General features: G+C 46.7%; 1 protein-coding gene across 1 annotated transcript in view; it reads right to left on the bottom strand.

The window, feature by feature from the left end:
• The window catches only part of LOC144828429 (microtubule-actin cross-linking factor 1, isoforms 6/7-like), a 300,733-nt gene extending 279,065 nt beyond the window's left edge, over positions 1 to 21,668 (bottom strand). The window contains exons 1-3 of the mRNA XM_078686575.1: positions 21,031 to 21,668; positions 19,935 to 20,003; positions 14,687 to 14,857 (exon numbers count right to left, since the gene is read on the bottom strand). Of these exons, the coding sequence (XP_078542701.1) occupies positions 14,687 to 14,857; positions 19,935 to 20,003; positions 21,031 to 21,576 (786 nt within the window). The 5' untranslated portion in view covers positions 21,577 to 21,668. The remainder of the gene's footprint in view (positions 1 to 14,686; positions 14,858 to 19,934; positions 20,004 to 21,030) is intronic.
• Between the last annotated feature and the right edge of the window lie 417 nt (positions 21,669 to 22,085).

Raw genomic sequence — 22,085 nt, 5'->3', positions numbered from 1 at the left:
TAATCCACGCAAAACCTCATTTCTCTCTTTCCATCTTGGGTATGAGGTTTTGCCACCAGGACTACTGGGCTGGCCCATGGGCTCTCTGATGGCTCAATCACTCCAAGCTCCAACATCTTTTGCACCTCAGCCTTGATGCAATCCCTGACATGATCAGGTTGCCTGTAGATCTTATTCTTGACAGGCAGACTGTCACCAGTGTCCACAACATGGGTACACCAGTCAGTCTGGCTGGGTGTGAGTGAAAACATTTGCCTGTGAGCCTGCAAAACTTGTCTGCAGTCCCTCTGTTGCTGGTCAGTGAGGCTGCCTGCCAAGGCTACTCCATCAACTGAACCATCATCAGGGTTCTGAGAAAGCAGGTCTGGGAGAGGGTCACTCTCTTCCTCCTGTTCCCCATCTGTGGCCATGAGCAAGCTCATGTCCTCCCTGTCCACAAATGCTTTCAAGCGATTCACATGGATTACCCTGTGAGGGCTCCTGGGTGTTCCAAAGTCTACCAAGTAGGTGACTTCCCCCTTCTTCTCAATAATGGGATAGGGTCCACTCCATTTGTCTTGGAGTGCTGCTGGAGCCACTGGCTCCAGTACCCATACCTTCTGTCCTGGTTGGAACTCTACCAGCACAGCCTTTTGGTCATGCCAAGCTTTCTGTAATTCTTGGCTGGCCTCCAGGTTTTTGGATGCTCTTTCCATGTACTCAGCCATCCTGGAGCGGAGACCAAGTACATAGTCCACTATGTCTAGTTTGGGCTTTTTGAGAGGTAACTCCCATCCTTCCTTCACCAAACACAATGGACCTCTCACAGGGTGGCCAAACAAAAGTTCAAAAGGGCTGTAGCCAACCCCCTTCTGTGGGACCTCTCTGTAAGCAAAGAGCAGGCAGGGTAAAAGAATGTCCCATTTCCGCCTGAGCTTCTCTGGTAATCCTTTTATCATGCCTTTAAGGGTCTTGTTAAATCTCTCCACAAGCCCATTGCATTGTGGATGATATGGGGTGGTAAACTTATAGTTTACTCCACATTCCTTCCACATTGCTTTCAGATAGCTGGACATAAAATTCGTCCCTCTATCTGATAGTACCTCCTTAGGAAAGCCCACTCTTGAGAAAACTGCAATGAGGGCTTTTGCCACCACAGGTGCTGTGGTGGTCCTTAGGGGAATAGCCTCTGGATACCTGGTGGCATGATCCACTACCACCAGTATGAATCTGTTCCCAGATGCTGTTTGGGGGTCCATTGGACCCACAATATCAATTCCAACTCTCTCAAAGGGGACCCCCACCACAGGTAGTGGTATAAGGGGGGCCTTTGTTGTGCCACCTGACTTACCACTGGCTTGGCAAGTGACACAGGAGCGACAAAACTCCTTGACATCCTCTGACATGTGAGGCCAGTGAAAGTGTGGAACAAGCCTGTCCCACGTCTTGTTCTGGCCTAAGTGTCCTGCAAGGGGAATATCATGGGCCAAGGTAAGAAGGAATCCCCTAAACTGCAGAGGTATGACCAACCTCCTGGTCATGCCAGGCTTGGGGTCTCTAGCCTCTGAGTAAAGGAGTCCCTCATCCCAATACACAGTATGGGTACCTTTGGCATCCCCAGCAGCCTCAGCAGCAGCCTGCTGTCTGAGGGGTTCAAGGGAAGGGCAATCTAATTGAGCCTGCCTCAGGTCTGCCCTGGAGGGTCCCCCTGTCCCCAGAAACTCAACCTGGTCAGGTTCAAGCTCCTCAGAGACAGTCTCCTCTTGGACTGCAGAATCAGTTTCCTCTGAAACTTGATCCTCAACCTGGGGCAAGGTGGAAGGCTGGGCCTTTCCTCTCTTGCTCCTTCTCTTGGGTTGTGGCTGGTCTATTGTCTCAAGATCCACCACTGGTTCAGGAAGGCACTTCTTAGCCTGAGCCCTTGTCATGGCAAGGACATGCTCTGAAATCCCTAGCATTTCTGCATGAGTCCTGTACTCCACTTCTGACCATGCTGAGCTTTCAAGGTCATTGCCTAACAGACAGTCTACTGGTAGGTCTGCACTCACCACAACTTTCTTTAGGCCATCAACCCCTCCTCAGGAGAAGTTCACAACTGCCACACTATGGGAGGTAGTGGAGTTGCTGGCGTTGGTTACTAGGTAGCTCTCTCCTAGTACAATCTGTCCAGGGTCCACAAAGTCAGGTGTCACCATGGTGACACTGGCACATGTGTCCCTGTATGCTTAAGCCAGTTTCTCATTAATTAAGGGAGTCTGCCTGTATTTGCCCAGGTTAGTGGGGCTTACTGCAGTGGGCAACTCAATGTCCACATCATACAGGAGAACTGCCTGTGTAGGGACTCTGACTAGGCCAGATCCTACTTCAATACCCAGGGTCAACCCAGCTACACCCTTGGACTGTGTTCCACTACTGCTTACTGTACTTGGGGTTGCAGTTGCTTTAGGAGCTGTAGTGGTGGGAACTGTAAATGTAAATGTGCTGGATTTGTAAAGCGCACGGCTGCCCGTGAGCGTCCCGGCGCTTGCTTAGGGAACCCATCCTGGTATTCCCCTGTGAGAAACCCCGGCAGGGTGTCCACAAGGTGAAAGCCAGGCATCCCGCTGCGAGGGGCCGTAGTGGAGATTAAGCAAGCTATTGCCCAGAGTCGCAGAGTGTGACCCCGTGAGTTGAGTAGGCACCAGAGCGAGAATTGTCAAGTCCATGGAATTTTTGAGCCTGAGACCCGCCGAGGCGGGGAATCGAACCCTGGTCCACAGTCGATCTCAGCTTCCGGGTCTGCCGCCTCTAACCACTGAGCCACGCTTCTCCACACCTGGAGAACCTCCACACACTGGATTTGCCTTGGTGCACTCACTGCCCCAGTGTGAAACTGATTTGCAGGTATTACACCAAGGTGTCTTTGGACCTTTGTTCTTCTTCTTCTTGTTACCATTTTGGGAACCACCCTCCTTACTATTAGTTTGGGGGCCTGAAGACTTCTGGTCTTTTTCTTTATCTTTCTGATTCTGGTTACCACCCTTCTGGTCTGTTTTCTTCTGGTCACCACCTTGGTTCTGGGGTTTCTGCTTAATCCTTGTTCTGACCCATTTGTCTGCCTTCTTTCCCAATTCTTGGGGAGAGGTCAGATCAGAGTCAATAAGGTATTGATGCAACAGCTGGTTTGTACAGTTATTAAGGATCTGTTCTCTCATCATAAGATTGTACAATCCTGTATAGTCTGAAACTTTACTTCCCTGCAACCAACCCTCCAAAGCCTTAGTGGCACACTCAACGAAATCAGTCCAGTCTTGAGTCTGTGCTTTCTGGGTGTCTCTGAACAACAACCTGTATTGCTCAGTGGTTAGGCCATACCCTTCAATGAGAGCACTCTTCAAAACAGAGTAGTTTTTGGCATCCTCAGGTCTAACTGTGAGGAGCCTGTCCCTCCCTTTCTCAGAAAAGGAGTACCACAAAATTGCAGCCCACTGTTCCTCAGGAACCTGCTGTACCATGCAGGCTCTCTCAAGAGCAGTCATCCATTTGTGGATGTCATCCCCTTCTTTGAAGGGGGGCACAATTTTGGTCAGGTTTCTATTGTCATAGGCCCTGTCTTTTTCTCTTGGAAAATTGCTGCCACCAGTGACATCTAAGCCACTTAATTTCTGCTCTCTTGCCAAGGCAAGTTTAGCTTGAGCTAAGGTAAGCTTAGCTTGACTCAGGGCTACCTCCTCTCTCTCTATCTGGAGTCTGACAGCCCTCATTCTAGCCCTATGCTCAGCTTTCTGAGAAGCACTCATGCCTCTCTCTGATTCTCTGGAGGCACTAGAAATATGAGAGTCCCCTGAGGGAGATCTCATTCTTCTGTTGCCTGGGAGAATCACATGTTGGGTTCTGGGGAGGTGCTGGCCCTCTCCATTCCCCAGTAGGTCCAAGTTGGCCTGGCTAAGCCTACCAACTGGAACCTGGCTACCCTGATCCTGTACTTCTAAGTCCTCAACATCTGAGTCCTCATCCAAGTCATCATCATCCTCCTCTTCAGGGGGATCAACTACAGGGGGGTTCCCTCCATTTCCTGTGTCTAGGGAAGCTGCTTTAGCCTTCTCTAAGTCATCCTGTTCTAGGATTTCTACCAGGATTAGGCAGGTGGGGCTTCTGCCCCTTTTTAACCCTCTTGCTTTGCACAAGGCAATCAAGTCTCTGCGGGTTAGTTTGTCATATCCAAAAGTTGCCTGCGTAGGGTCAACTGTCACAGGAGCAGACCCTGAGGCTTTTCCTGTGTCAGACATGGTTACTAGTGAGGTGTAAGTGGGGCACTTACCTACACTAAGTGTTTTCCTACTGTACCTTGCTAGTTAGTTGTAGTCAGGGTGTGCTAATCCCTTCAACCTACAACTACTAAGTTCAGTAGAACTTAATATGCTAAGCTTTTGATTTTATATGTACCTAGAGGTACTTGATGTGATCTTTCAATTTGATATAAAGATTGCAATGGTAAAACAACAGCAAGCTCAAATCCGCACCGCTGCTCACCAATGTGAGAAGTTGGCCTGGTAGGGGATGTTTCCAATTCTGGAACCACCTACTACCTGACCAAACAATCCCTTATGGTGTCTGGTTGTAAGTCAACCTTATTAGACAAGCTATCCTAGGGGTAGCATGGACTAAGCAGCCTAAAGGCTTAACTTAAGAGGTCGTGTTAAGCGAGCTGTTTTACCACATACAATCCTGTAATACCAAATGAAAGGACACCACACAAGTATATATTATAAAAATATATGTGTTTATTACTAAAAACAATCCCCAGTATTCTTTATGAATAAAGGGGCACAAGCGTTAAATCAAAAGCACTGTTTAAACATACAAGTTGCACAATTATGGATGAGGGCGGGTGGCCACTCAAACCATATACTAAACAAGTGGTATAAGAGAGGCCACTCGAACAGTGGTTAGGCCTAGGGCCTAGGGAATCGCTGGGAGCAGTCAGGACAAGCAATGCTGAAGTCGGGAATGGCCCTCGGGATTCGGGAGATGTGCGGAAAGCGCACGCGTGCACCAATGTTAACCAATGGTGCGTAAAAGTCATAGAGTTAAAGTTTAAGGACACTTCCGCTGAACCTAGAGGAACAAAACTTAACACACAGACCCTAGAGGTGTGCACCAGTGTGGGAACACCGGCGGAGCAAAGTTACCTCACCCACAGGAAGTGGGTGCACAGGGTCGAAGTGGCGTCGGGTTTTGACACGCAGGCTCTTGGTGCTTGAAGCTGAAAGGGCTGCAGGCGGGTTGAAGATGAAGTGTCCGGTGGAGTCCAAGGGTGGACTCAAGTCGAAGGGTACCTGAAAGCAGAGGGGACAGAGTCTGGGTCACTCAGCAGTGACCAGGGTGGAACCAGGACGGAACCAGGCAATGTCGGGCGCAATCAGGTGGTCGTCGAGGAGCTTCTCTCCGCTGTCACGTGGGCTCTGGGGCATCTGCGACGTCCAGGAGCAGGTCACGATCTGTCCCACGCAGGCTCTCACCGTCGGTGCAGTCGGCTTCAAGTTTGGAGCAAACAAGCCTTGGCAAGAGCAATCCACGCGGGATCGGAAGATTGCTTCTCACTCGGACCAGGAAGGTCAGAGTCGGGGCTCCTTTTCAGGGGAGCTGGTGTGGATCTGGAGCAACCAGATTCACGAGACTTCTTTGTAGTTTCGTCGGCACAGGGACCACTAGCCAGCGGGCAAGTGACCGGGCCAACGCGTTGAGCCAAATGGAGCAGAAGGGCCCCACGCAGCACTCGTCGAGTGTGGAGGGCTGAACTTCAGCTCAGGAGTAGCTCAGGGTGGGGGCTTCTCAAACCCCGGTGCACAGCTTCGAGGGTCACTCGTGGGCTGCACGGTCAGCGTCTCGTGGTCAATTCAAGATGGCGTGCCCCACGCTTCCGGTCGCCTCCACGGGTCTCAGCTCTGCAGGGACTGTGGATCGGGCTGTTGGAAGGCAGGCAAGCTTGATCTCGTCGATCTCAGTCGCTCGAGTTCCGGCGGGAACTGCAAATAAGTAGACGTCGAGGGCTGGATGGTGCCTGCTGCTGCAGGGTGGTCACTCCTTGACCACAAGGGAGATTCTTCGGGCTTCCACGATGAGATGGAGGGCGAAGGGTCCAGAATTGCGTTTCAAATGTTTCCTCCAGGAAATCTGATGTGCATTGGCACTGCTCCCACTCTTATTCCAATCTGGGGGGCGTGATTACCTGCTAGGTCCCCTCCTATGGGTGGGACCCAGGAAGTGGGTGGATACACCCCCTTCCTTTGATCCAGGCCGCCCTGGCACGAGGGCTGGAGTGCCCCAGAACCGGTTTGGCCGGATTATGCAAGGGGCAGCCTTGTGCGCCCCAGGCAGTGTCTGGTTTCTTTCAAACCTCCCTGCTACAATACACTATCTCCTGTCTGGAGGGCGGTGACACCCTCCTGTGACAGGAAACCCTTTGTCCAGGACCCATTTGGTCGAGTTTCGGTCAACTGCAGGGGTCCAGACATTTGTCTGTGGCAGAGGCATCCATTTTGTGGATCTTAAGGTCTTTGGAGAAATTAACCGCATTTAGTAAAGGAACATGTCTTACCCCTCTAGAGGGGTGGAATGCCATCCCCGTCGCCAGAACTGGCGAGGGGATGGTATTCCAAAGCGTATGACACCTTACACGACATGTTTTGATAAAGCCAAACCAAAGTTGCTAAATAACCGCGAGGATTATAAGGCACTTAATAGTATATGGTATGGCATTATCCTGAAACAGCTTAGGGATTTGTTTCCGACGGCTGCAGACAGGCTCAGCTCATGCTAGAGCTCCATCTCACATAAAACCATGCACCCAGCCTCCAGGATTGGTGAGGCCTGACTATAGGAGTGGCTCATAGGTTTACATGTGTCCAGATATAGGTTTAGACATAGGTATACTATATCTAAGCAAGGGGTGTGTACACCACCTTACCCCAGCTGAGTGATCAGCCAGTTGTGTCAATTTAAGAACCAGCCAGGGGTGGCAAAAGATATGCTGCAGCCCCTGGTAGGCCTTAGTGGCTCCTATGCCCTGTGCACCTATAGTGCATTCTACAGGGGCTGACAAGGAGTCCATTTCCAATTGGTATGTGCCTATAGCACATGTGTCATTAATTTAGTGAGAGAACAGCAGGCTGGGGGTCTGATCAGCAGGCCCACAGCCTCAGTAGTCGAAAACCAGTGAAGCAAAAAGCAAAAATTTGGGGTGACCATAGGATAGCAGACCCTACTCTCCTACATTAACAAACAGTTTCCTAAGCCTACATATTTAAGGGCAGATTTACGTTACCTGGCGCATCCCTGGAAATCAGCAGGGATGCACCAAGAAACGTGCGACACGCAATGTCATTGTTGCGCCACAACGGATGCACTGCATTTACAATGCGGCATGCCATGGCGCAAGGATAGGCAGACGCGTGTCGCTTCTGGCAGCTTCAGGTTGGAGCAGTGCTGGAGTTGTGTCGTGGGCGCAACGCAACTCCAGCACTGTGCCAACCCGGCCTATCTTCCACATGGTGCGTCACACCTTACGCCTGCTTCAAGCAGGCGCAAGGTTTTGACACAACGGGGTCGAAAATGTGACTGAGTGAAATCTTTTAGATTTCACTCAGGCACTTTTCCAAGGCATTGCTGCGCCAGAATGCCCACCCTACGGCGGTACGCCCACATGAAACCTGACGCAGGTTACATGTGGCGCAGGCCTTTACAATGTGACGTAGCTCCCTAGATGTGTCACGTTGTAAATCCCCCGCAGCATGGCGCTTGCTTTGCGCCGCCGCTGCGTCACAGAAGTGACGCAATGGCGGTGCAAAAGAGGCATACGGTGCTTGTAAATCTGCCCCTCAGTGCTTTATTTATTTATTTATTTATTTATTTATTTGCGAGTTTGTAACGCGCTAGGATCACCTCCCGGAGGAGTATCTCCGCGCCTTTGGCAACCTAGAAGCAAATAAACAACCTGTCGCTGTCTCTCCATGCTTTAGAATAAGAACGTTTTCAGCTGTCTCCTGAAGGCTAGGTGCTCTTTACAGAGTCTCAGGGAAAGTGGAAGGGTATTCCACAACATGGGACCCGCAATGGAAAGTGCTCTGTCCCCTTGTCTCACCTTTTTCGCTCTAGGTATCTGCAGCAGAGCCCGTTCGCTTGATCTCAAGGACCGTGAAGGCACATAAGGTGAGAATTTGCTAAGCAGATATAGAGGGCCTTTTCCCAAAAGACATTTGTGCATAATACAACACACCTTAAACTTCACCCTTTGTTTCACAGAAAGCCAATGCAACGCAGTCAAAAGGGGTTTAGAGGGTGTTCGGGGGGGTTTATTAAGGACAAGGCGAGCTGCTGTGTTTTGGACGACCTGCAATCTCGAGGTAACCCCCTCATTTGCAGAGAGGAGCAACCCGTTGCAGTAGTCCAACCGACTCAGTATCAGGGCTTGTACCAGAGTCTTCCTTGTTGAATCCGGCAATAGGGGAAATACCTTCCGCAACATCCCAATTATGTGGAAGCAGGACCCTACCACTTGGGCAGTATGGTTTTTAAAGGAGAGGTCCTGGTCTAGGCGCACTCCGAGATCCTTGACCACCTGTTTAGGCTCCGGGACTGGGCCAAGGTCATGTGGCCACCAGTCTGGGGACCAAAGGATCTTGGCTTCCCCGAACAGCATCACCTCCGTTTTCGCAACATTGCATTGCAGGAGGTTAGATGCCATCCAGTGGGCCACTGCCTTCATCCCCTGGGAAAAGGAGTTCCTGATCTCATCCGTAAGGATCTTAAAAGGGAAGAGGAGCTGGGTATCATCTGCGTATGACGCAGGAATAAACCCATGGGATCTCATGATGTTAGCGAGGGGGGCCACGTAGATATTAAATAAAGTAGGGCTCAAGCAAGAGCCCTGTGGCACCCCCTTTGAGATCCCCGACTCCTCTGACCGATAAGCACCCAAGGTGACTGTTTGGGTGCGATCCCTCAGGAAGCTCCCCAACCAAGCCAGTGCCTTATCTTCCAGGCCGATGTTAACAAGCCTGGCGGTCATGATGTCGTGTGACACAGTATCAAATGCCGCAGACAGATCCAACAGGACCATTCATTTTTTTACATCTCCAGCACATCCACAGGACCAAATTCTCACGAGTTGGAGTGCTGAGATGCAATGGGACTTCTATATAATGTTTTTATAAGATAAATTATTCTTATAATAGAAATTGGCAAAAGTGAAAAACATTTTGGGGCAGATTTACAAGCCCCTTGTGCCACGTTGAGTCCCTTTTAACATGGGAAAAGTGACAGAAAAGTGACGCAAAAGTGGCTTGTAAATCTTCCCCTTGGTGTACAGAAAAAAAACTTTTAAGATGTATGAATGTTTTTTCTGTTCTTAGTTAATTTCATTTGTTGTTGAACTGTGACATACTTCACTTCCTGGAGTTATATTCACAGCTGGCTTGATAGAACTGTTTAAATGTAAGGAATAGGCAGAGTGGGGACCAAGGGGGTACTGGAACCAGAAAAAACCCGAAGTCTTGGTAACCTGTTTACAAAGGCATGTAAATATGCAAATTTTCTTTAACGACCTGTCAAAAACTCGGGTGTGCCAGAGATAAGACTCCAGACACTGGCCAGCCAATCCCACAGCAGCTCGAGCTGCACTGCAGCAGCCCGGGCTGAGACACAGACGGGGAGGAGGGGGGATGATGCCCTTGGGCCTGGGCAGAGTGACTGGGAAGGCGCGACCACCTTTCCATTGCTCCACGGCCCCCCTGAGGGTCGCGCCCCACAGTTTGAAGACCCATGTCCTAGACAGAGGAGATATCAACCCTTATCCTCCTGGACCGCTCTGCAGTATTTGTCATGGTCTCATACCACATCCTCATCAGACGCCTACATGAGATTGGCATACAAGGTCCCACCTCACTCCTTGGCAGCTCAAAAGCTTATCTGTGCATTGCCTCAAGGTTAGTCCCTCAGCCCCACCCTCTTCAATGTAGACATAATCCTCCTGCCAACATCATCCACACCCACGACATCAACATCCTCTGTTACGCCGATGACACACAACTCATACACTGCCTCTCAAATAAGTCCCCCAACAAAAGAACACCCGCATGATCAAAGTCCCTAACTGGATGAAAGCCAACGGTCTCAAGCTCAACGCCAACATGACACAAGTAGTGATCTTCAGGCTAGCACAATGACCGACAAAGTGGGATTCAGCTGCTGTGATCTTTTCATGTTATGTACTTTCTTGTTGTACCGACCCATTAACTCCTGACAGGATCTTGTAACTGGCACATTTGATAAGTTCTCACTGATGCTGCATGCAATGTATTGTATGCTGTTTTATAGTGTGGTAAAACTCAATAAAAATGGTTTTAAAGAAGTAGTGATCTTCAGCAAGAGCAACTCATTATGGGACTTCAACTGGTGGCTTGCTGAACTCGGACTTACCCCCAAACCCAGCACCCATGCCAGGAAGCTCTGTATCATTATTGACAGCAAACTAGTCATGACCAACAAGTCAATATCATTACCGCATCCTGCTTCCACACCCTGAAGATGCGGAGAAAGACCTTCACCAAGCAACTCACCAGAAGATTAGAAACCATTCAGAACTTGGCAGCTGGATTCATCTTCAACCTACCCTTGCAGAACTCACATTACACCACACCTCTGGGAGATCCACTTCCTATACACAAAAGCACTCATTTTGAACTCCTCACTCACATGTTGAAGGTATTACACAACGTAGGCCCCACCTAAACAGCTGTGTCTTCTTCCATCAACCACCCAGACAACTCCACAGGACTCCTACTCACACACTTTCTATGGACACATACAACTAGATCCGAAGGGTGAGCCTTTGCTTACATTGCTCCTAGAATGACCGCCCACCTCACCTCAGACCCTACCCCTCACTTGAGTAACCCTGGGTGGTGAACTATGCTCCGCTCGCGGAGTTTGTGGAGTTTCCCGCACTCCGCGTTATGCAGAGCTCGCGGAGTTCGGAAAAACTATGTTTAGTGGAGCGGAGTTTTTTCCTCGCTCACGATCGTCAACGTCAAGTTGGCGACCGCAATCGAGGAACTTCCCGGCGTTATTTTTCGTCCTTCGCAATCATCAACAAGTTGGCGAGCACGAGCGTGGAAAATAAACATCCAGACGAGATTTCTCAATGCGGGGTGGTCATGTTTCTCATTGCGAGTGGTCGCGTATGCTCGCGATGAGAAACTGCTTGTTCACGTTGAGAAAGATGCCGCTCTAGTAAAAATCTACTCGAGGGGTAGAAAAGGGAAAGAAGGGACCGCTTGCGCTGTGCAAGGTGCCGTTCACGATGATTGCACAGTGCAGACAAGCATCCGCACTGTGCAATCACAGCGAACTGCATTTTTCTATGGAACTCTGCTGCTTTTATGCCACTTCGCGGATTTCCACGTAGCGCAACTCAGTAAACTCCGCCCAGGCTCATTGTTGAGCTCTGCAAGCAGCGGAAGACCTGGCTCTTCAATTAACCACCCTGCCCTCGGCAAGGCTTGATGCACACTCCTGCTCAGTACCAGGATATTGTTGCAGGTGATAGCATACTTTACAACTTCACATAATACTCCATAACATTACCAGCATCAGTGAGTGGAATGTTATTGCCTAGAAACATCAACAAACTTCAGGTGAAAGTCTTGTTCCATGGTTTCTCAGAAACTGTTATGCCTGCCTAAGTAAAAGAAGTACCAAAGCTTGTCTCAGTAAGTTGATCCCTCAGTAAATATAAATTTCAACTGGCTAAGAGTTAGCTCTTACGTTTACCTTCTAATCGGTGCAGGGTTATAGCTTTCAAAAGATGTTGTAAACAGTTTGATCCACCCAACAATTGGCTGCTATGCGATACACGACTGTGTATACAAACAAGTTATGCTTTGTGCAAATACTTTCCATTTCTAGTCACAGGCTGTGGAATACGCAGTTTCTTCAATATTTTTCACCTCCATTAGAAAATGACAGCTACTATTTCCACTCACTCCTCTGTGCCACGGTCTCAAAACTTTTTTTTAAGAAACATGACACACCTCACAGATAAAATAGCTAGTCTCCAAGTCAGCATCTCCAAAACAGGTTCCTGTTTGAAGACTCCATTGTTAGGTTAATCAAGTAGCTAAAACAATCAACAGCCGCCAAACTTTTTTAGTCCACCATCGTCAATGAAGGCCGTCCCACAGTCATTATGCTCATAAGGATGCTCAGTAGCAACCGCTTTCCTTCCGTTGAGGTTCCTTAGTATCTCAAGCACACCTCATTAACCCGCCACTAAACTATATTAAATGCAGATTCATAAAATATAGCCAACGGTCATCCTATCTAAGACATTTTATTCTTCGTTTAAATGTTAGTATCCACACTGTATCAGCTTTGTATCTGAAGACAAAAGATTCAGTTTAATTGACTTTAGTCTGACTTTCCCCCTATATTTATGGATACAAAATGTCTCCAGGTATATCAAGGAAGATCTGCTTTAGGCTGAGGGACCAGTGTCAAGCCTGTGAGGCAAGCCACCTTGATTTCTCTGTAGCAATTGATATAGTAGACCACAGTACTCTTAATGGACACCTTGAGATGGTTCATGGAATAGGTGGAGCAGCCTTGACTTTGTCCAGTCCCTTTCTCACTACCTACAGGAGTTTCAACTGAGCTTCTCCTTATCAAGTTCTCCCGTGTCGTCTTTATGTCCCAAATGTCTGAGCTGACCCAGATCCTTTTCAATGCTTACAACAAACTACCCACACACATACTTCTGCTATCACATAAACAGTGAGGATAAGCAGTAACAGATTTGAACTTCTGATGACTCAAGAGTATAGATCACAGGCCATGGGCTGTCTCCTAATGTCCAGAAATGGCCACAGAGTAAGTAGCTGTCTCAATTCTCTAGTATTAGAGTAGCAGATTCTGGTGGGACACTCGCACACTCTATTGTTGATAATACCTTCAACTGTGAACTCATTCTATTTTTTCTGGCATGATCCATAACTCTGTAACTGTTGTTGACTAACAATCTGATCAAATGTGTATTGCTGCAGCTTACCACCAACAGAAGCAACCAACCAAGAGAAAAAAATCCCTGATATTTATCACTGCCAGTGGTTATCCCTGTTCTTGATTTATTTTGCTATCACGTGTGCCTTTATCCCATGGCAGAAAGGGTAATTTGATGTAAAACAGCTGTCACACACATCCTCATTGTGGGATGCTTCATCATGTAGTCCTCGTCTAAAATGAAAATTCATCTGGCCAGACACAAACTTCTCAGGGAACTGTTTAGATGTTTTTTTACCCAGGGGATATACACACAAAAAGTTAGAATTGCATCTAGGGATGCCCTATCTGTATGTGTGTTTTTTTTGTTGTTTTTTTTTACATTTTAGGGTCTGATTGCACTGTTAAGAGCATAATGGAACACTTTAAGTGACTTAGTGCTCCTGTGTCTATAGTTTTACATGTTGCTTCTGAGGATTATTTCTGCCCATGTGGGTCATACAGCCTTTATCAGGACCAGTCAGATCCCTTTGGTACTTTATGGTTGTGAAAAGAACTATATCTGGCTATTTTGTATCCACTGATTCTTTTTTCATGCATACATTCATGCAAGAGTACAACTGCACTAGAATTTCCAGGCTGGTCTTATAATGTGGTTCTTCTTGGGCCACATAAGTGTCTAGGGGCAGGGGGGGGGTGATCCTTCTAGTTACACAGTCAAATGAATCTGTCGGACATTCACCTATCAACTGCTTATGTTCTTTGCATCTCAAATCTGTACTGGTATGTCTTGCTGGCTCCCTCCCTGGGATTCTGTCCTCTGCTGCAGCAGCAGCTTACTCATTTCCTTGCAGTTCTCCTCTTCATGTTATGTACTTTAATGGAGCCTTCAATGGCTTTTTTCTCCTAGAAATATATGCAATATTTAAATAGTACAGAACTATGTGGCTGGCCACACTGGGCTTGAAAGGAACACAGAAGACCTGCTCTGTGGTGCCTTAGCAGGGTACCAGTCAAGAAAACAGTTGAGTTGAAAGTACCGTCAAGAAAACAACTTTGCGGGTTGTGCCCCGACTATCTAAGCTGATGATCCAGCACAAACTAGTCAGGTGCCTTAGAATGGCTGTCCAGAACAAACTTTCTCCAAACATTGGTGTAATACAGGTTTTGCTAGGAAATCCCTTCATGCTCAAGGAGATCTGTTCGTCTCAATGGAGGTCTCAGCCTCTGACCCTTAATTTCGAGGTGACGTTTGTAAATTGGCTTTAAGTCCTAAAACCTCACTTTGTCCAGAAAGGAGAGAGTCTGGATCACACTTTATCGTCTTGCCATTGGTTTGCTATATTTTAACTATTATGTTGTCAAACCTCCACATCCTAGCATTCTGCACTGGTCCAAAGGCTGTGAGATCCTCCAAAAATACAATGAATAAATGAAATATGAAAATAAAGATTCTCAGCCATCCTGGTAGCACCAATTTGCAAGTCATTTTACTCTTTGTTCAACCGTGTTTTCCAGGTGTAACGCAAGCAATAAATATCATATGCATTTATTATTTTATATAGCGCTCATGTCACTTTGCAATCACTTTCCACTTGTAGTCAGCACTTTGTGGATACACAAGCCCAGGGTTACACTTTGTAACAATCATTATGCAGAAGTTACTACTCACCTTCTGCTCCTGGAGCTGGGCCTTCGCCACTTTCATTTCTGAAGACGGTGGTTTCTGATTGGCTACTAGCTCCTCCATATCCGACAGCCAGCTTAGCAGGCCCTCGAGTGTTTCCTGGATGTCCTCCGCAGGCCACGTGCCCTCTGGCATGCTGATCGCCCGCTGGGCCACCTGAAACAAGGTGAATATTTATTGAGAATGGCCCTCACCACATACTAACACAAATGCCAAAATAATTCAGTTCAATTCAATTCAATTGAGCTACAATGTTTCCTTACACAATGACGTTCGCATGGCCCGGCTACTGCTGAGAAGCAACGCTACCTGCAATCATGATATCAAAAGTCAGCGTTTTGTTGCTAATGCTCTACTTCACCACCCAAGCTTTGTGTTGTGTCATTATTAAATTTACATGTAAGGACTACTTGGTGTAGAATGGATACTCTTTTTCGAAGGCATTACCGGCAGCCATCCTCAGCCTGGTCCTACCTGAAGCCTCCTTTTATCAAATAAGTCCTTTACTGTCTATGCCTTTTGAGCTACATATTTGGAACATTATCGCATATCTGGCGCTTGTTCCAGTTTCTTCATTGAATCTCATCTACCGCAAGAGGCTTTCCAGAATATCAAATTACTGATTTTAACATTTAGCAGGACCAGGTCGATTTTCAAATACACCTACACGAGGCTTGTTTGATAACCAGACATTTGACCTTTTCGTGAAACCGTTGATTTTAAAATTAATAAGACATCATTGCACACTCGGTGCACTGCATTTTTATCAGCCATTTATTAGAACCAAGAACATCCACCAACTATGGAGTTGCAGGTTTTAATCACTAGGAACTAATCACATTGAAAGAGGATCTATAATTGTGTGGCTTTCCTGAAGAAGGCGTTGTATAAGCCGAAACGCGCGTCTAGTTAATAAAGATATTGCCACTTTTTAACCCTTTATTTATACATATTGATTACATGTGATGTGTTACATATTGTATTTCATTTTTTTATATGTTTTGTATAAATATCATGTGTTTAGATAATATGAGAAGAAATCATTAAAACGGTAACAACTTTGAATATATTTTTTCCGTCTTCCTTGGTCTTCTTAATGTCATAGATACTGTGTATATTGTTTGCTTTATTGATATTGCCTAAGAGTTTTTGTCACTACCATTTCAGTCCCTGTCCTAGGAATTAAACTATCCATTCTTCAGGGGGTCCTTGTTTTTTCTCATTTGAATGGACTCATGCCACTCATATTTCTTCTACAGGCACAGCCCCGGTCGCGGAATAAGGAATCCAACCGCAGTTGGCTCGGTTTCAATTTGGATTGCCAAGGTTACAATAAAAGCTGTTGCTGCTTTTAATAAGTGGGTGAAATAAAGAATATTTTTTAAAAACATGAAAATCCATCTGTTTTTCACTCATTACAAGTCCCACCCATATTACTCTTCCTAAATTAATAGGTTTACATGTACAACTACCTACAAGCACCTCCCACTTCACTTCCAAGAACTTAGCCAGCTGTGACAGCTTACAAAAAATATAAAACAAGTAGAAAACAAGTAAGTAGGCAGGCTGAGTATAGCCATAAAGCCCAATTCAGAAGGGTGCTAAGAATTGGATAAAATGACTATATTGGCTCTCCCCATTCATTGTTGTTACAGTGTCACACAGTTCGATGTCCTGACGAGAACCCTCAAATTCATCAAGGTTTGAAACGCGTCGACAATCATTCAATCACCGGGGAGTCCTTTTTACAAAAAATATTTTGGCATTCAGGGAACCATTTTGTTGACTTCGAAAGACTTTTTCATTGGGTGCGTCCTGTTAAGGCAAAAAGCAAAGTGTTATGGTCAAACTCCTGGTGTAAATGCTTTAAAAGTGAGCCCACAAAATTGGTTCAGTTACTTGAGGCTTGTTGGTTCTGTTAAACGTTTGAAATGGGGCATATCTATGTATCTTTGTTGTTTATGTTGTTGTTACATTTTTATCTTGTGAGGAAAAAGTTATTTTAAAATTTGTGTTGAAATGGTGCATGATATTTCTTAGAATTTCTTTTGAGCTACAAAATTCAATTGAAAGTTCATGTCATCTTTCTTTAATGCTTTACATGTTTATGGTAGTATCTCAAATAGATTAAAAGAAATTAGTTTGAATTATTAGTAACAAATAATTCGTGATGACGCCGATTAGGTTTCATGACCACAAAAGATTCTTGTTCAAGGAGTAATGTCAGAACTGCCACATCCCGCGCACCTATTGGTTGAAGATGGCCAATGCATTTTCGGCTTTTAGGGATGTTGCCACCATGGAGCGGACCCAGCCCAAGTAATCAATATGCCTGGCACCCCAGTCCAGGGTCGAGTAGCTAGGACTGATAGGGTACTTTGAAGGCCCGTGCACAGCTTCTGTTATAGGAATTATGCGGCAGGGGAAGATCAAATTATGTGGCAGGGTTAACTTAATTATGCTGCATGAAAAGGCAAACCTTGCAACGTTATGCAGCATGCTTTATTATTGTATTACAGGATAACTCCATTATTTTGACATTTTTGCACATCAACTCTGTCTGTGTAAAGATTTCACCTCAATAGTACCAACTTAACACCCGAATACAGCAATAAGCAATGGAAAGGTGACCAGTCAACCTTTTCCAAGGGCCCTCCACTATTTTGCAACATGTTTCACTGCATTTTTAGTAAATGTTGACCTGTTTTAAGCTAAAAACTATTTTGAGGTAAACTCTGCAGCAGATAATGGATTATTTAGCAAACGAGGAAAGTCCAGACTTATGCAGAAAAGTTAACAGCCATAAAAAAAATGCATAATTGCGGTGGTCCTGTTTACGCTCGAGTCCAGTTTCATGTCGCTGGTTAAGCACACTGGTAAAACATTAGGTGCCAGGTACGTATTTTCCTGTTGCCGAAACTGTGACAGGTGCAATCATGAGTTTTAACCTTTGCCTTCTAAATAGGATCATTGGTATGGGCAGATTTAATCATCTTACCCTTTAAAGTAGGCTATTCGCCTAATAACACTGGAAGGTTTAACTTCCCAGCTTTCTAACAATGCATGCAACTGGACGACATCAACAATGTCGGTTTCTTCCTTGTCAACAGTGTGGTCCTCGTTGGGGTCGGCCTACATGGGAGTATTGACAGGGTGTGGCCTAACGGCTACAGCGGTCGCCCTCAAAGCTGGGGAACCAGGTTCGAGTCTCTGCAGGGACGCTCAACATCCTATGATCCTGGGCAAATACTTAATCTACCTGTGCCTAACAAAAATGAATGTGTCTGTCTGTAACGCAACTGATGCTCATGTGAAGCAGTCCGATACCTTCAGGTCTAGTTCGTGCTATATAATACACCCCCCAAAAAAATGTGTCAGTGGAGTTGGATTTTCAGGTCCTTTTGTGTGCAGGGTGATCGTATGCCTTTTCAAGGTCTTCTCTATGAAGACCTGGTTATTCCCTTACTAGAGGTGGGTGCAGGCACGTCAGTTCTTACCTCTAGTTGAGGGAAACCCACGTGATTGAGTTTTTAGGCTGCCTTCATTGAAGGGCGTGGAGGATCACATTACACAGAATCATCCCCAGAGGAGTAGGAATCCCCTTTGGAAGGGAGGCATTTTCTTCTTCTTGTGAAGAGTAGGCCAGCCTTCTCTTCCTGTCCTTTAACCCCTTCACTGCAGCGGCTATTCCGCCGCAGTGCTAAGGGGGCGGGGCGGCCGCGCGGCGGGCGCATGCTGGTGACGGAACCGCTCCGTCACCAGCCGCGGTTGCGCTGTGCTCATGACGGAGCGGTTCCGTCACGGCCCCGCCCGCTCAATGGAACGCTCAGCACAGGCGCGGAATCCGCGCCGTGCAGGCGTGCCGGGCGGGCAGTGACGGAACAGCTCCATCATCAGCACAGTGCGACCGCGGCTGATGACGGAGGGGTTCTGTCACCAGCATGGGAGGGGTTAAAGGATTTGGAAAGAAATGTCTAGCAGCTGTCACAGTGAGATGGACTGCGGGACATATAAAGAGAAAACAATCACTGACTATGTCATCATCTGCCTACATCTTTTCTCCACAGTCTGATCACTTCTCTGTCTCTGCCACGGTAAGAGCTGGTGAGATTTCCTGGCCAGCTGAAATATAAAAAGCCTTGAAACAGCTTACGGTTGGCATGAGCTGAAGCTAGGGCTAGCTGAAGTCCAAAGAAGATGAACTAGAAATAACAATCCAGAATAAGTAAAGTTTGAGATAGTAAAGAGTAGAGCTCCAATCATAGACTCCCTCATACACAAAAGTGTGGTGGATATCCGAGCTGCGGTATCCTGTATTGGAAGAAGAGAGCTTAGCACTTACACTCATTGGAAGAAGCTTTAATGGTTTCAAGCGAGGTAGATGTACCACTAAAACATTTGTTGGGCCCATAGCCATTTTAACACTGTTTATTGTAACTTTAAATGCACTGGAGATTCCCAGCCTGACGACAAGGAACGATTCAAGCATGTGAATCTAGGAAAGATCCAATGCTGGAGAACCTTGGTAAAACACATTGTTTCTGCCTGTTCCAAGCCAACTCCATAACACCTGCTGTTAAAGTCCATCAGCATGGCCATAGTTTTCTCTTCATATGTTCCATCATTATTCCCGTGTCCCACCAGTCCATGTGGTTGCTGCTATTTCAAGGTGCACTCTCCACTTTAAAACAAAGGCATGTGCATGGTGCCCCTACTGCTATCATGTATAAGCCTTTGTCGACCAGTGCTGTTATGGGCACGTGTTTCTGTCCTCGAACCCTAAGTTGAGGATTTCTTTCTCAAGTGAATGATTGAGAAAATCAATGCTCACCAGGCTTTTTCCAGCTCTCTGGAAGCTTCAAGGTGTGAGCTCCTTATCCATGAGGGCCATTCTATGTCCTTCTTTCATACATGTTAATCTGTGCCTCACTCCTAAAAGCGTCATTCAATGCATCTCAACCGTACATGCCGTTCCCTGTCCCACCCCGGAGTGTGCCATTCTGCGCTCCTCATGAGTGAATCCATTTATAACCTTCCCACGTGTCTGTCATTCTGTGCGCCTGCCAACAGTGTGCCAGTCTGCATGCCTCCCGCCTGTTAATAGTGGGCCACTGTGTACACCTTCCACCTGCCAACATTGGACCACTCTGAGTACCTGCCAAGTGCGGGCTACTCTACGCGCCTTTCAAAGAGCATTCCAGACATTATCATTTAAAGTGGTTTGAGTATTCACCTTCTTGTTGAAGTGGTTCCATTGGTCCAGACAATACTCTTCTGTCTGCTGCTCTCTGCTTTTCTGGATCTGTAGAAGACAAGAGATGCAAAGTCTTTCATTAGATATCATTACAAAAGATAGCATATTAGGGAACCCCAGATATTTAAGGTTTAAACGCTGGACCTGGGAAGCACCCTGGTCTAGGCGAGTTACAGAACCTCTCTTCTGTAGTGAATGAAGTTCCTGCTACTCCTAGCCTTTGACTGTCTGAGCGGATCTCTGCTATGTTAGAGAATAGTTGTGATGCTGAAGCTGCCTACTGGTTTTGTGCAGCCCAGATATTCACAAAACCCACCATACGGTGGTGCATGTATGGGCAATGCGAATCACAAAGTACACGTCTTCTAGTCTACTGAAAACAGCACCTCGAGCATCTTACCTCGGTGTCTTGAACCATGACTAGGATCAAAGGGAAAACTAATTCCACATGCCTCTGATGAGCCAAACGTTTGCAGCAATCTGTTACCTTTCTGTCTGGGGATTTCTTGCTAGTTAACAGTAGATGAGATATATTAAAGCTCTATGCATTGCTGTAGAAGACTCTTGCACCAAGATTCTGGGAGTGCATTGTTCAGTAGTAATCTTTAAAATGAGCACCTACAATTCAACCTCAAGGTACAAGCCGATAGAACCTTGACCTGTATAATGCATACGTCTGCCTCTTGGATATCAGAGCATCAAACGGAATCATGCGTAGAGCCTGTTAAACTGGTTGTCAAAAATAGACACATACCACTCTCAAGTTCTCTTTGGTTTTCAAATTAGCAACCTCAGGCACATAGAAGGCTGCTACTAAAACAAAACTGTGAAAGGTGCTATTATCATTATCACTTACAATGGATGTTGTATCTCCAGCTTCAACATGACAATGTTCAGATAAGACGATATCCCTATAAATTGGGCCATACCGCCATCACTTCCCTCCCTTCGAAAACCACTGACAACTTCCTGCATTACCACCATCCCAATCGAGCACCATCTCACACTACAACCAGAAGGACTCAAGCCACCACCCCTCAACACACTAGGGTTTGTACATAGAGAATATATTAACCTCTGAGAGCTCCCCGGCACACTCCGTCAGCACCTTCACAGTCCGAGTGACGATGGGCTCGCCTCCCTTGTCCCCGGATGGGTATTCGGTCACTTCCACGATTTCTGTAACAACAGTTTCAGTAACCTCCGTCACCTCGGTCACCTCCCTAGTGGCAAAGGGCTTCCAAGACCAAGAGCTCCCAGAATGCCTGTGGAGGGAGCTTCTTTTTGGGGTCAATATGGCAATTGCGGGGTCAGGCTTTAGCTTGACGGTGCCGCAGTTCACAGCCCCGTTCTGGAGCTCCAGCTCAGTATTGTTCTGTTTGGGAAGGGGGCAGGGTTGTTGGCTTTTTACAGATCCGGGGGTCGTGTTCCACCCATTTTCGATCACCACTGGGTTTGGCGACTTATCGGGTGGCACATTCTTTGGTTCTGAATTGTTTTTCCCAATTTGGATCCCAGAGTCAATGATCAGGTCCTTCTTGCGGTAGCAGTCCTTCAGGAACTCCTCAGACTTCCGGCTCTTGTCCCCCAGGCAGCTGGGTCTGCTGATGGAGTTACCCATGGCGAACCAGAAATGGTAGCATGCAGAGCAGACTAAGGCCAGGGAAGAAAGCTCTACACAAAAGAACGGCAGGGACCACGTGCAAACATCAGCTTCTCACATTCCCAACCTAAAATAAACCAGGAGTGATTTGTGTTAACACAGAGTGGAAAAACCCAAAAGAAAACGTGAACAAACATAAAAATGGCAAGGCGGTATGGAGGAGTAGAGCGGCTTTCAGTAATGCACCCTCCCGCTTCTCTTTGGCATCAAAAGTCAATTAACAGAGCAGTGTGTTGCACAGTGCAAAGTGCACCTTTTCTAAACACCACTAACCAAACTAAAGGGTCAGTTACTGAAAGGAAGGGGCAGAAAGAAGAAAAGACCAAGATGAATGTGGAGTACAGAATGTGGGAAGCCACATGAACGGAGACTCAACCTTAAACATCAGATATGAGCATATTTGTCAACCTCAACATGGATAATGAAGTCTAGCAGCAATGCCAAATAGTTGACTAATCGAAAAAATG

The sequence above is a fragment of the Lissotriton helveticus genome, chromosome 4_1, assembly GCF_964261635.1.
Source record: "Lissotriton helveticus chromosome 4_1, aLisHel1.1, whole genome shotgun sequence".
Classification (NCBI taxonomy): domain Eukaryota; kingdom Metazoa; phylum Chordata; class Amphibia; order Caudata; family Salamandridae; genus Lissotriton; species Lissotriton helveticus.
This window is presented reverse-complemented; position numbering and strand designations above follow the sequence as displayed.